General features: G+C 42.0%; 1 protein-coding gene across 1 annotated transcript in view; it reads right to left on the reverse strand.

Annotated features, from left to right (window-relative positions):
• ascc3 (activating signal cointegrator 1 complex subunit 3) overlaps nt 1-14,809 on the reverse strand; it is a 131,437-nt gene that overhangs the window by 16,162 nt on the left and 100,466 nt on the right. The window contains exons 21-34 of the mRNA XM_072679717.1: nt 13,818-14,043; nt 13,114-13,268; nt 10,934-11,032; nt 10,491-10,659; nt 9,986-10,206; nt 9,810-9,895; nt 9,134-9,300; nt 8,862-9,007; nt 7,940-8,060; nt 7,679-7,821; nt 4,607-4,744; nt 3,464-3,584; nt 3,245-3,377; nt 3,018-3,143 (exon numbers count right to left, since the gene is read on the reverse strand). Of these exons, the coding sequence (XP_072535818.1) occupies nt 3,018-3,143; nt 3,245-3,377; nt 3,464-3,584; nt 4,607-4,744; nt 7,679-7,821; nt 7,940-8,060; nt 8,862-9,007; nt 9,134-9,300; nt 9,810-9,895; nt 9,986-10,206; nt 10,491-10,659; nt 10,934-11,032; nt 13,114-13,268; nt 13,818-14,043 (2,051 nt within the window). The remainder of the gene's footprint in view (nt 1-3,017; nt 3,144-3,244; nt 3,378-3,463; nt 3,585-4,606; nt 4,745-7,678; nt 7,822-7,939; nt 8,061-8,861; nt 9,008-9,133; nt 9,301-9,809; nt 9,896-9,985; nt 10,207-10,490; nt 10,660-10,933; nt 11,033-13,113; nt 13,269-13,817; nt 14,044-14,809) is intronic.

Consider the following 14,809-nt stretch of genomic DNA (forward strand, 5'->3'; position numbering starts at 1 on the left):
GAGAAAGAGTGCACAGCACGGGCTGCCCAGTGAATCATTGCTGATGAGCAATGGCTAGTGTCAAGGTGACCGGTTCAGCACGCTGCAGCTTTAAAAGAGCGCCGGACAGAGAGATAGATGGGGACAGGAACGTCTTTCCGTTCTCACTCACACAAATAACCTCCCTCCCACCCACACACATGCTCACACACACACACACACACACACACACACACACACACACACACACACACACACACACACACACACACACACACACACACACAGCAAAGGCTTAATTTTGTAAACATATGGCAGTTTGGAAAGTATTTGCAGTGTTGTAAAACTGCAGCTAAACATAGACAATGCCAAATGTATCAAATTAAATACACAGCTATAGTCTAAATCAAAATGAAAACAAATTGAAAATGAAAACAACATGCTGTTCTAATTCATCCAGTTGATAAAGCAAACACCACCTTAAATGAATAAGTGAATGCACAATAGGGGCACTATGATAAACTACATCACAATAAGCTTTTCATCATGACTATTGTCAATACTTTAAATCCACTCACTAAAGCTGAATGTGTCACTACAAAAAAAAATTACAGTCTTAATTCAATTATTGAAAATAATAGTATTAATGTTTTGATGCATCCTTAAAAGAAGGGGGGGGTATATTAGTAAATGTTAACGGGTCAATATATAATCAAGACACCTTAAAGGACTATTTAAATGTTTAAATGGCTATTTGCCTGGTTAAATGCATCTTCCTAATGATGGAAAACAACTTGCATCTCATTGATGTCCATTAAAAGTACAGAAGGTAAAGTTGCCAGTTAGATTTTGGAGGATTTTAAATTTAACATGATTGCAATCACCCCCCCCCCCAAAAAAACAAACAAACAAACAAACAAAAAAACAAACAAACAAACAAAAAACACCTTAACATATAGCACAAAAGGGGTCATTTGAGTTAAAATCCATCTTCAGTACTATGTAGAGCAGTTTTTACTAAAAGTGTAGTATTTTAGTTGTGTCTAGCCCAACTTCTCAAACCTCAAAAAAGCAAAAACATGAAACACAATTGTGGATCGGGAAAAAGTACTGGGATTGCTGCCATATTGCTCCCTCCTACTCCTAAGTGTATGTGCTGCCCAAAACCTCAATGAGACCTGAATTTCAGGTTGGATTAGCTCTATCATCAATAAGATGATAAGACTGAGCAAAGGGCACTATTTAAGCAACTACTTTGATATTAGGATCAGAAAATGCCCCAAAAAATCACTCCCAGCCAGCTTCACACAGCGCAAAGTGGTGGTCCAATCTTCGGTTAGTACTGTAGCTCAATGGGTACTAAAGCAGCTGATGATCTCATTATTACCATACTTTACTATCACACACATATAAAAAGAGATCACTTACATATTTCCCCCAAAGCTGAAGAGCAGGGCTTGAGTTGAATGCAGTAGATGTTGTTATGCTATTGCATGAGCTCTGTCAGAGCTCGCTAGACCACAGAGGGCACTGTCGGGCCTAAATGTTTAATGTGGGCTGACAGGCGTGCAAATGCCAGCACTGTGGAATGTTCTGGAATCATCATCTTCAATTCACAGCAGATGTCTATGCTGCCCTATACGACCTCTGGAGCCAGGGACGAGTTTGTATGTGCTTGCGCGTGTGAGAGAGACACACTCTGGTGTGCGATGTTTTAGATCATGGTTTGTGATGTCAGATTGAACTATGGGGTGGGCTGTGGGCTATGCACCGGTGGAAAGTTGTCATGGCAACACAACGAGTAAGTCAGAATGAGGAGCCTGCCGAAGATCCAGTGTCTTGTTCCGTTTGCCGGGGTTCCACCACGCAACTGAGATTAGATACATTGCTACAACAATTAGCCAATAAACAGCACTTACCAATTACAATGTCTTTACTGTAGAACTTAATACAGCCATGGATTACCAAGGGTCATTACTGCTTGGGCGTTCCCAAACATTGAGATACAGAGAAGCAACTGTACTTACTCATAAACGTAACTCAGTACTAGGGGTGTAAAACATTGATGCTCTTGAGTAGTGTGATATGTTTTGCAATACTTTACTAATTCTCAAAAAACATATTTTAATGAATAGTTTACATGCAAAGATTGGTGGCAGACAGTGGTTCATTTTGTGTTGTGTTTAAACCTCAACCACTAGCAGTGCTGTATTCTTCAGATACCACTGTCCTGACTGCATAAAAGTAAGTAAGTAAATAAATAAAAATTTCTTTTGCTAAAGTCTCATGCATATCATGGTGTTTGAAACACTTAAAAAAAGTTCCTTAAGTCCTGTGGAGCAGCAGAACTGTTCTCTGGAATGATAGTGCGCAATTCAATACTTTTGGGGACTTTGGGATGAAGTAGGGTGGTGATCATCCAACTTCCTGACCTCACTAAAGCTCTTGCTGCTGAACGCAATCAAATTCTTAGAGCAAGGCTCAAATGTCAAGAAAAAAGCCTTCCCTGGACAGTAGTGAGAGTTACTCCAACAAAAGCAGGATCAACTCTTTTTTTAGAACCCTCAATTCAGATGAAACAATGAATGAGCAGGTGTCCCAATACTTCTGTCCACACAGTGTCTGTTAAATCACAACCCTCAGCCTAAAGTGAACTAACCCCAATCTCAACAGCCATAGCATTTAAAAGCATTCCATGAATCTACACCTTACATGAGGCAAGGTTCATGGTTGTTCATGGATTATGTGATCTATAATAAGCAATGAAACTGAATCGGACATCTTTAAAATATTAGCTAGTTTGTGCTAATATTGGCTATATGGCCAGTTTTCAGTCTCTGTAACTGACTATTTGTCCTCAGTAAATGTCTGCTCTTGTCAGCCAATGTTACAACAGCTAAATTATGTGGGGAATCATATAAATATATAAAGAAATTAAAGCCTGTATTAAATCCTAAAGATACCCTCTACTAGCTCATAACAGTGGATGGAAAATGAAAGAAACTACAGTTCCAAACATATTTGACTTCAGTGTGTACCTTGGATTCATAACCAGCCGACGGAAGAAGTAAGTCCAGGTGAGGTAATCCATGGCATCCTGCTTGGAAGCGACTGTTCCCGCAGCTATCTCAGCATTCAAGTGATCAGCAAGCACACCAAGCAGGCTGCAGCAGGAGCAAGACAAGAGCATAAACTAAGGTCATACACACCTGTTTCAGGATGAGTCCTTCAATGATATACTGCCATGATTGGAAATTGTTCTCACCTGGACTCAACGGGAAAAGGCTCGTAGAGAAACTTCTTGTAGAAGTCTTTTTTGATGTCATGTACCAGGATGACCGCTTTGCCCTGGTCATCGAACTGAGGTCGACCTGCCCGACCCATCATTTGAAGGACGTCTGCAGAAGCAATGGCATAGTGAGTCTGAATCTTAGCTGTGTCAGCAGTAATGAGGATATACACACACCTGTTAGCCATTTGCTACCTGTAATGGGATAATCCACGTAGCGGTGAGTCTTCCCGTCAAAGTATTCCGTACCCTTCACAATCACCAGATGAGCAGGGAAGTTCACACCCCAAGCCAGAGTGCTTGTTGCGATTAGCACCTTAAAAAGACGTGAAAAGTTTCAAATTGTTTAAGTAAAACATGGTGGTTTCTTCTCCACAGAACACAGACAATACACTAAGAGGAGACCCTAAGATAATAGCTGTCAAAGCAGTAGAATACTTATACATCTGATCCTCCAAAAGAATGAGACTTTGAGAGACACTGAAAGAGACTATGTATATTGTTGAAACGGACAGTGGAATATGCAACTATGCCCAACTGACAAAAAACTGGAATGATTTACATTTGACATCTAGCAGATGCTCTCATCCAGACTGACCAATAAAAGCACTTTTTATTCACTTAAAAAAATTAATAAATCCATACATTAATTTTTTTCTATACAGTACTGGAAAAAGGGTTCTTTGACTCATAAGAAAAGTGGAAGCCTTATTAGCCAGCACTTTTTTGCAAACCTGGCCATTATGTTTACGTTGATAACTAGTGATTTTAATCTTGCATTGTAGCCTCTGTCGTTCTTGTTATTAAGCTTCCTGTGGATAACAGTCTATGACAAATACGCACAGAATGCTCCTAAAGCTCGTTTCTGATCTTTCGGACAGACATTTGAGAATTTTTCTCTACCATAGTGAGTATTCATCTGCAGTCAGCAGTGGACGTTTTCCTTGGTCTACCAGTCCCTTTGTGATCACTGAGCTCACTAGTGCGTATCTTCTTCTTAATGATATTTCACACAGTTTAATTCATAATAATAGATTCTTTATTCTGTGAATAAAGTATCTTTGTCTCAAACGTTATGGTGGGCATTGTATATAGAACTGGTGCCTTTCTAAAGAGCTCTCCAAGAAAAAGACTTTTAAAGAGTGTGGCTAATATAACCATACTAGAGCATAATACCTGATTAGGTCTAGAAACGATAGAATCCAGTGCAAAAACATCTTATTTATCCAGCCTTATCTATCATAAATAATAAAAAAAAAAAATATATATATATATATATATATATATATATATTAAGTGGAAGATCAGCGTTAACTTGGGAACCAGTGATGCTTGTACCTGAATCTTGCAGTTGACAAACAGCTCTTCCACAGTCTTCCTGTCTCTCTCATGCAGGCCAGCGTGGTGCATGCCGATGCCAAAGGCCAGTGTCAGCTTCAGGTTCGAATCCCTCACTGTGCCAATGATGTCTGTCATCTAAACCAGAAAAATAACAGCCACACAAGCAGAAAAGCTCACGTTAGTCAATAGCCAGCTCTACAGGCCAGAGTGAAATAAACAGTGGAAAAAAAGGAGTTAGAAGAAAGGGGCAAAAAAAAAACCAAACAAACAAAAAACAACAACAACAACAAAAAAAAATAAACACACAACACAAACATACCGATCTTCCACTCACACTGTTGCAGTTTTTATAAGCTGGAAAGCCTGAGAGATAACACCAACTCAAGCAAACTCTGGATGTGAATGACTAGTGAATAGGGCCATAAGAAATGATTGATGTATTGAAGCATTGCAATGTTATGTTTTGCAATACTGTATTAATTCTTAAAAACACAGTAACGATTTTTAATTCATAATTTATATGCAAAGATTGATGGCAGACAGGGATTCATTACGTGTTATATTAAAACCCTGACTGCAAGAGAGCAGCGTTGTAACTTATTTTACTTTAGATTTAAATTGTGCTAAAAAATATTTGTGATATAATATCGCAATATATTGAATCGTAAAGTTTATAACATATATCGGCAGGTTCTTACCAATGCACAATTTGTTAATAGTTTAAAACATTACTTTCCCTTACACTCTTACATCGCCATATTACCACTGATGGTACATTCACATGGCAGTGGAGAAACCTCTTTTCTGTTTTTTTTTGGTTCTAATGCGCTCAGAAACCTTTACACTCCTAGCAAACGGTTCACTCTGTCCTCGTGAGATGCCACACCAAGTTAACCTCTGCAATTATGTTACAGAGGCCGCAACCACAGGCGTTATGAATAATTCATAATATCTTGTAATTTGATGCACTGCTGTGTTACTTGGTATACTTGTAAGGTAAGATCACACAGTGACAAACACAGTCCGTATGATGGATGGTACTAAAGACAATAGTCCTCAATATAAAACTAAATATTAATGGCTGGCATTCATATATATATATATATATATATATATATATATATATATATATATATATATATATATATATATATATATACACACACACACACACACACACATCAACACATACACAGCACACAGATAGAAGCATAACAGCGAAGGAGAGGGGAGTGGGCGAGCCAACAGAGGAAGAGGCAGGGGGACCCCTGCTGGGAGACAGACAGTTAGTGCCAGTGGCCTGTCACTCAAACAGCAGGGCCTCCAGCTGCGGCTACACGGCCCAATGCAGAGCAGCAGCAGGGAGCAGCATATATCACTGGAACACACACACACACACACACACACACACACACACACACACACACACACACACACACTTACAGCGTAGCCAGGCTCCTAAAGCCTCAAACACATTTACACACACTTACACAAAAGCACACAGCCAGTGGTAAAGCTAGCTGTCACCTGACAACTTGGCTGTGTAATATACACTGCCGTCAGCATCATTTTCATGTCACTGTTAACACACACTATAACAGCTTAATTTACACACATCCAGACTTACAATAATATTTCTCAGAAATGCTGTGCCATCATTTTTTACTGAATATTAGTCACTCCACACCCAAAACATCTATCATAGACTTATTCATAAAGGGCAATGCTGCATGGCTGGATGGACTGTGTGCTTTTGGAAACTTACTGCTTAGGACAGAAAGCAGTAAAAATGTGTAATATCAGGAGTCATAGATCAGAAAATATTTGCTAATGTGTTGAAATGATTTTACTTCTTTGACTTGGTAAAATACTGCTGAAAACAATCTGAGCTGTATTCATAAAAAATGCACTTAGACTGAACAGAGATTAACACATAAAAAAGCTCTGAAAAATGGCTTGTCTTTCACACAGTGTGAGGGGGATAAAGAATATGCACACTGCTGACAGCACACCACCCTCGTAATCATCTCACTGTCTCCCAGTCAGATGGTGATCAACACAACGTATTTGCACAGCAGACCATGATTAACTGAGCTTGTGTTCTGACTTTGGTCAGTCTTCAGTCTTTTAAGTTGGTGCTTAATATTGTCTTTTTGAGTCCAGCAAAGCAACAAATGAGGAATTCAAGACCGATTGCATTCGGATAAGGAAAACGGAAGATGAAAACCAGCATATTTGCTCGTTTTACGGTCTATCTAAGTGCTAAATGCTTTCATAATGTCAGCTGTTAAGCTGTCAGACATCAGTGGAAAAATGTTTACCTTCACAGCCTGCAGACACATAATTATACATAAACAATCAATATCCCCAACATTCATCACAAGCATCATGTTTCTAGACATTTGTGTATGTGCTGCAGCATGAAACACACACACACACATTTATTAGATAGTTAACATCCCAGCGAGTCAGCAATTGTGAGACAATTTGAGAGCATTTGTCTGTATACATGTGTGTGTTTCTCTGTACTTGGCATATCCAAGAAATTATCACCCGCGAGAGACAGCTTTCATGTTTTGATTGCGAGTGGCTGATTGCGAGAGGCTGGTACGAGAGCGCAACATTTTTCCAATAGCTCCGTAATTGAGTGCTATGAAAATATTAGCATACATTTGTACCCGGAAACCCAAAAGAGCTGTTTGCTCACATCTTGAAATGATCCGAAGGTATGCAGAGGAAATTTAACGGGAGATGACACCAGCTTTTCCAAGCTAATGTCGGCCTGAGTTGACTCTATAATCAGAGTAAAACCACTGCTTTAGGAATACACAAGGAACTTCAATCATATCTAGCCTCAGGAGATCACAGATGACGAGGAGAGGGAATTGTGGGGAAAAGAAAGAATTACTAGGAAAGTAAAACAGGATTGGGACACATCCTGTGTATGTGTGTTGGGGGGGTCCCCATCTATGGGTGTACTATGTTTCCATAATTACACAATAAAGTAAAATAAAAGTGCTGAGAAATCAAAATACGGTCCTTCTGTAGAACTATGGCATCACATCTAACCTCTCGCTCATCCTGGTGAAGCCACTGCTTAGGGTCATCCTCCGTGGCCAGGAAGGCGATCAGGTCGAGCGCTGTAAGACGCGTTTGCCGTCGAGATGACACAAAGATCAGAACGGGCTTGGCGGGGGAATGGCTGCGGATAGCTGGAGACATTTTTTGATACGTTAGAATGCAGCGTTTGGTTGAATATGGTAGAATGCAGCAAAAACATGATTAACTTGAAAGTGAAATTAACATGTAATAGTGAGCACAGTACTGTACCTTGGAAGACAGGCTTGTTCATACTGGCCATGCGAGGACAGTAGTGTTGCCCAGGGAAACCGTGGATGTGCACCTCCAATGGGACAGGCCGGACAGAGGGACGGAAATTAAACAAGCCCATCTGAGAAAGAGAGAGAGAGAAATAGAAAGTGTAGAAGAAAAAAAAAAAGACAGCGAGAGAGAGAGAGAGAGAGAGAGAGAGAGAGAGAGAGAGAGAGAGAGAGAGAGAGAAGAAGGAAAGAAAGCGAAAGAGAGAGAGAAAGAAATGGAGTGACCAGCTGGCTGTGTGCCTGACAGTGTGGCCCATCTGGGGGTAATTACAGCCAGTCATTGTCCCCTGTCCCAGAGCCCCGCTCTCATACAAGTGGCACAGGCCTGGGTGCGTGTGTGCACATATTTAAAGGGCTGGATAATGGATTGGGCAGGTAATGCCGTGCCCCAGTCCAAACAGCACCAGGCAGATTTATGGACCGCCTCTGCCCCCCTCCTGCCACTATCTGTCTGCCAGCACGACATCTCAGCAACCATGGAACAACGTTTACATAACCACTGCTGCCTGCCCCTGTCCCAGCTCGAGTCCTGCTACATGCCCTGAGTGCCAGCATTTACAAATGCATACACAAGTGCATGCTTGCATACAAGCGTGCTCAAAGTTTGAGGTGAAGGAAGGACAAGAAGGAATGTGTGAATATTATGCAGTCTTTAATCACTCAAACTGTATGCACTGTCAGACATAACTCATTAATTATAGACATGCTCTAAGAAAAAGAATGGTAACCACTAAAAATGAAAGGACTTGAACTAACTTTTATTACTTCATAACTTCAATATATATAATAAAATAAAAGGGGGCTTTAGAAGAGGGGGAAAAAACTCTTGAACTAAGGCGAGTGAATAAGGATGATATTTGCTATGACCTCACCTGCCCAATGCCCAGCCAGTCTGCAAGGTCCCTTGCATTGGCTAGTGCTGTGGACAACCCAACCACTCGCACAGGCTTGGAGGTGTGGGATGAGATGAAGTTGGTCCTGGACACAATTACCTCAAGAACTGGCCCTCTGTCCTCCCCTGTGTAAACACAAGGTGGTATGGTGGGATCATTTGAACTAGAGATGTAAACTATATTGTGCTATACTGACACTACGGTATGAAGGAAGTTTATGCACATTCTCTTGTATGTGTTTGTGTGTTTACCCAGCAAGTGGATCTCATCAATGATGAGAATGGCCACTTTTTGGACGTAGCTGCGGTTCTGCCAGCTTCGGCTGACGCCATCCCACTTCTCTGGAGTGGTGACAATCAGGTCTGCCTGTGCTATGGCCCGCATGTCTGGAGTCACGTCACCTGTCAGCTCTATAACTCTACAAGGGGGGTTGAGGGTATGATTTGCAGGGTTGTTTCAATGCAATGAACAAAATGTGACAATTATATTAACATCTTCATCAACTGAACTGCAGTGCTTGAATGCCAAAGGTCACAATCAGCTTAAATCACACAGCCATGTTTGTGCTCCGTCACACTCCCAGTTGAAGGGTTTTCTTTAAGGACCTTTATTGTAATTATACTTGTAGAGTACTCTTCGCATATCCCAGCTTGGAAAGCTCGAGTCAGAGTGCAGGGTCAGCGCCCCCGAAGTGGAGAGGGTTAAGGGTTTTGCTCAAGGGCCTAACAGTGGCAGCTTAACAGATGCAGGAATCAAAACCCTAAACCTCCAATTTCCACCTTACATTACATTGTGAAATGACAGATAGTCATCAGTTCTACAATGAGACTATTGAATTGTGAACTCAGCATATTGATTCTATTCCTGACACTGAGCATCATTACACTTCTACTGTTAAGAGATTCTGTGAACAACTGCCTCACTCACTTCCTTCCAAGCTTCTCCTCAATCCTGATCTTCCAGTCTTCTATCCTCTCTCTAACCAGAGCTTTGAGAGGAGCGATGTACACCACCTACAGACACACAAATATATACGTCAACATCATTAACTAATAATCTACAATCAGAATGGCAAAAAAGAGACAACTATCATAGCTGCATACCTTAGCAGTAGGGTACTGGTTGAAGACCCTAAAGATGGCCATCTCAGCAGCAATCGTTTTCCCTGAGCCAGTGGGTGCTCCGAGCAGCACGTTGGTATCAGTGTGGTAGAGCGTGTGGAAAATCTGTGTCTGAATGGGGTTGAAATGAGTGAACTTATACAGGCTCTCATACTCTCTGTTGCCCAGCGCTGTCACAGGCAACGGCTGCAGGTCCAGTAGCTCTGCACAATGTAAAAACAACAATGATCTGAAACACTAATGGACATATAACCCAACAATGAAGTAAAGGCACGTTTTGTGATCATTAAAGTTCTAACTGGTGTAGCGTAGCCTCCCTATAGCAGACTAGGGACTAATTCCCTAATATTATGCATATTATACACCAATTAACAATGTGCATTAAGACAACACACTGCAAATAAGCCCCTCTAGCCCATCACAAAACTGTCTGTGTCATTTAAGAGAATTTGACAGTCTGTCCATATTGTGCAGGCTTGGCACACACCTGTGTGTGGAGGGTGTCTCTCAGGTAGAATTAGGTGCTGGAAGTTGATAATGCACACAGCCTCAGAGCCCAGCCAGCGGTCAGACACCGCACGGATGTAATACTGTGAAGGCATGGGCTCAAAGATCGGGATGGTGAAGACTACCTGCTGTGGCTCCCCACTCACCACCTGAAGACACAGAGACCGAGGAAAATAGTAGAGTGGAGAAATGAGAAAGAGAGACAGAGAGCGAGAGAGAGAATCATAGACATTGACATCAAATTTGGCCTAATGTTGAATAAATAACATATTCCAGACTTTCCCTGTTTCCTTTACTGTTAACAAAATCATGTGTGTAGGACAGTTACAGATTCTACTGTGGAATTTGACATTAAACCAAACCAAGTGTCTTTCCAGGTTTGACGGTTCTTCTGTTTTATCCCAGACCATTTAGAGTACTCACCTGTTTCTTCTGCAGGAGGAAGTACTCTGAGTGGTAAATGTGGTCATTGATGGGGTCCTCCACCCATAGCCACCATGGCTCTCCGACCGAGCCGTGCGCCTGGGGGCCAGAGAGATAACGAGGTGGAATGTCATTAACTCTGTCAGAAAGGTAGAAATAATGACTGCGTTCTCTGCCTCACTGGGACATGAGACAAATCCACTTCTTCCATTTCTGTTAAAAGAGTGACTGTGACCGCGTGTGCCATATCTCTGTTCAGCTGACGAATGATCTCAGAAAGCATGAGAGCAGGGTTTCTCTCATGAGAGCTGTGAAAGGAAACTGCTAGTGTGTTCATAGATAAAACTGTAATGAGTTTGTGAATGGTGTATCCATGTGGAAAGAATTCTGTGAAAAAAACAAAACAAATAAAAACATACACTTATCAGAAGCCCAGAGTACACGGTCGCTGCTTTGCATCTGAAGAGGTCTGTGGAGCTGTTGTGTGTACGTTTGCACTGAGATCAGTGCTAAGCTTTAGGGTGTTCCGTTACAACTCTCCCATGAGCCGAGCACGCACCGCTAATCGGACGCAAACATTCATCTTCTCCATTCAGTCTTGCCTTCCTGGTGGCGCTACAAAAGGCCTCCGATTCCTGCCGGAGCTCGGCTAAAGCTCGGCACTAATCTGGTCCTAATCCTGCTCTCCTCTCTCGTGGGCATTTCTCTCAGGTCCAGCACAGAGGCCATGTAGGCCCTAAAAACACGGATGCCATGTTCAGATCAAGAAGATATGGACGTGGCATGATGGAATTTTCCCACAGACTGATTATCCAGATCTACATTGCCTAATCAGCATCTCTAAACGCCAAATATCAACAGTCCTGTTCAGATTAAAGCGAATAATGTGAACAGGAGGCTCTTCTGGTTCAGTGTCAGTGTCTGTTTGCTTTGGAAATAAGTATAGAGTTAAGAATCGCAACACAAATCAACTCCGAACTTAACAAGCAACTCTATTCCCAGAAGGTGAATTAAAAATAAAAAAAGAAGAGTCTATGGCAGTAATATTTAAAGGTGAGAGTAGGGTCAGATGGGTGTAAACAAATACTCTAGGGGAGACTCTGAACTTGCAAGAGCAGTAAAACCCAGAGCAGCTGCTACTTAATGAAGTCTGCTTATTTTCAAATGCAACAGCCTCGCTGCATTGAGATTCACACACAAGCCTTGAGTCGACCAAGAGCAACGAGCAGGCACCTCACACAGGCAGTTCACGTCCACATGCTGTTTCTTTCAAACTACACTGTGACATTTCACCCACTGGACATTTTGGACTACTGACAATTGAGGAAAAGCAGCTAATTGGAAAAAAATATAGTAAAAGTAAAGTTAAATGGTTGTAAAACAAAGCAAGAAAAACACAAATAAAGAAGTAAAGATCATAGCAATGAAAGTAAGAAAGAAGTAAGAAGGTCCTGAGGAAAAAGTTCCAAAGCATGGTGCTCCCTCCACCATGCTTTACAGTCGTAGTGACTTTGGTATATCCACCTGGATAATTAATTATAACTAACTCCATTTGAAACAATCAAACATTAAAAGTCTGTTCCAATAATTGCACACAATCAAAGAAATCTCACAATGAAGTAACATCAGTCTCCACAGCCTTGTCCTTTAACAGGGAATGAGCCATCAGGCTTGTGTGCTGAGGCTGTAAGGAGAGAGAAATTGTGTATGGCGTGGGGGAGTTGGGCGGAGGGGGGGTGCTGAATCAGGGGCCAGATGTTGGCTTTCGAGCTAGAAGCTCCTATAAGGCAGTGGAGTGAGACACACACAAGATGCTGCCCAAGAAGGACACACAGGGTCCATCTGGGACTCAGTACCCCCCTGCTACAAACACACACACACACACACACTCCCACACCCTCCTCTTCCACTCCACAGAACAATAGCGGCAACACTTTGGCCATTCTAGCCTTTGTGATCTTAAACACAGGGGAGGGAAGGACAGATTAAGCCTCCCTTAAGCTTTACTAAGCCAAGATAGGGTTATGTGTCTGCGTGTATGTGTGTGTGTGTATCTGCACATAGTTTCCGGTAATGTAGAGAAATAGCAATGTATAGTTTGCACCACTGCAGAATACAACAGATGTGCCAAAGACAAAGCGAGCATTATTTTCTGCCTCGACTGCAGTTGCCATAGTTACCTGGTCGTTCCACCTGAAGTCAGGGGTAATGGTGAGGCGCACACGAAGGACGGTGCGTGTGATTGGCTGAATGGTAGCCTCCATCAGGATGGCAGGAATCTGGTGGACGCACTGCTTCACCTTCAGCCCAATGTTCACATGGTGCAACATGTGACCTGTATCCACAGGCACACAGCATTACTTCAGACCTCTTTCTCTCTCACACACACATTTATACATGACATATTTAACACACACAGCCAGTATATGAAAAACCTCATATCTCCATCTCCTTTTTGACATAATTTGAACATGGCACTTGTTCACAATTTAGTGATGTATAGACCAACAGAAATGGTCCAAAATGAAAAGTTGGCATTTTAGACATAAAAGGTTTTTGTCGGCCAGTAACGACATGCTTGCAATCATATACGTTTTCAACAGATTTCAACACATATTCGTATATATTTATAAGGACAATATATCAATATATTCAATATTATACTTTAATATAATAATGGTAGACACAAATCTTCTAGTTTCTTCTAGTTTCAGCACTGGCGGAAGTCCTACTTCACCTAAAAAAACTAAACAACGGCAGGTTTGTCTGGTGCATTAAAGGCAGTAATTCACCAAACTGTGTTGGACACTAACCCTGTAGGACTAGTATTTAGACCCCATACAATGGGCTATACAATGAATCATCTAATAAAGCACAGTGTTACCTATCTCGTCCTTGCGCATGTCTTTGAGCTTGTCCACGGTGAGCTTCCTCTCCTCCAGCTTGGATAGTACAGAGGTGGGCAGTGTGGTAAACTGCCGCAGAGGGTGAGCCCAGCCCCACAGGCGCTTATCAATCACCTTACACAGGCTGAGCAGCCGGTAGGTCATGGCTGGCCAGCGCTTCCTCAGAGCGATCTCGAAGAGCGCCCTCATGATACGAGCAGCATTCTGAAACCACAGCACAAACGCAGTTCTGTTAAGGGCTTGTGGATGGAGAGCTAATTTCTTTAATAATTAATGAGTACTCATTATTCTGAACATATACAGTCTTTCACATATGCTGCGGGTAAACGGTTTCTCGTTTGATTTGTATGGTCAGAGTTAAATAGGGTTTATAAGGTCTGACAGGGACGAGATCTATAAGGTGTGGCTTCAAATAGAAAGGTAATGGATGTCACTGCTCTGATTGATTGGCGTAAACTTGCCCTGATCGACTGGCCAGGACAGCTGTTGTATGTGTGTGCGTGCGGGCAAGTGTGTATGAGTGTGTGCTGAGTTGTTGTTAGCAGGGTGGGGGACACCTGCTGGTCCAGATGTTCATCTGCTGCTGGTTTACTGGCCACAAGGGCAAGCAAGCACTTTCATCAGCCTACACCAGCAGCCATTTCTGAATGGCAACTGAGGAGCAAGGCAGTCCCTGCAATCCCATTTAAAACATTTGAACAGAAGCAACACAACAAATCTTCATAAATGACTTCTGCCCATGGTCAGATGAATCCTGAAGCTAGCATGATGGGTTTGAAGGCTTTCTCTGATGTGTTTTGACAGCTCTCTACCAAAACCTAGAGCAAAGTCCAAGCTAAAGCTCTGAACCAGAACAGAACTACGATCTTCACCTTATCACAGTTGTTAAAGCGATTGAAAAGCTCTCTATATCTCATGGTTTTGTGAGGAATCGCGGTCAGAAGTATCAGGGAGGGCCTTAGTCTGGATT

The sequence above is a fragment of the Salminus brasiliensis genome, chromosome 5 (genome assembly GCF_030463535.1).
Source record: "Salminus brasiliensis chromosome 5, fSalBra1.hap2, whole genome shotgun sequence".
In the NCBI taxonomy this organism is placed as follows: domain Eukaryota; kingdom Metazoa; phylum Chordata; class Actinopteri; order Characiformes; family Bryconidae; genus Salminus; species Salminus brasiliensis.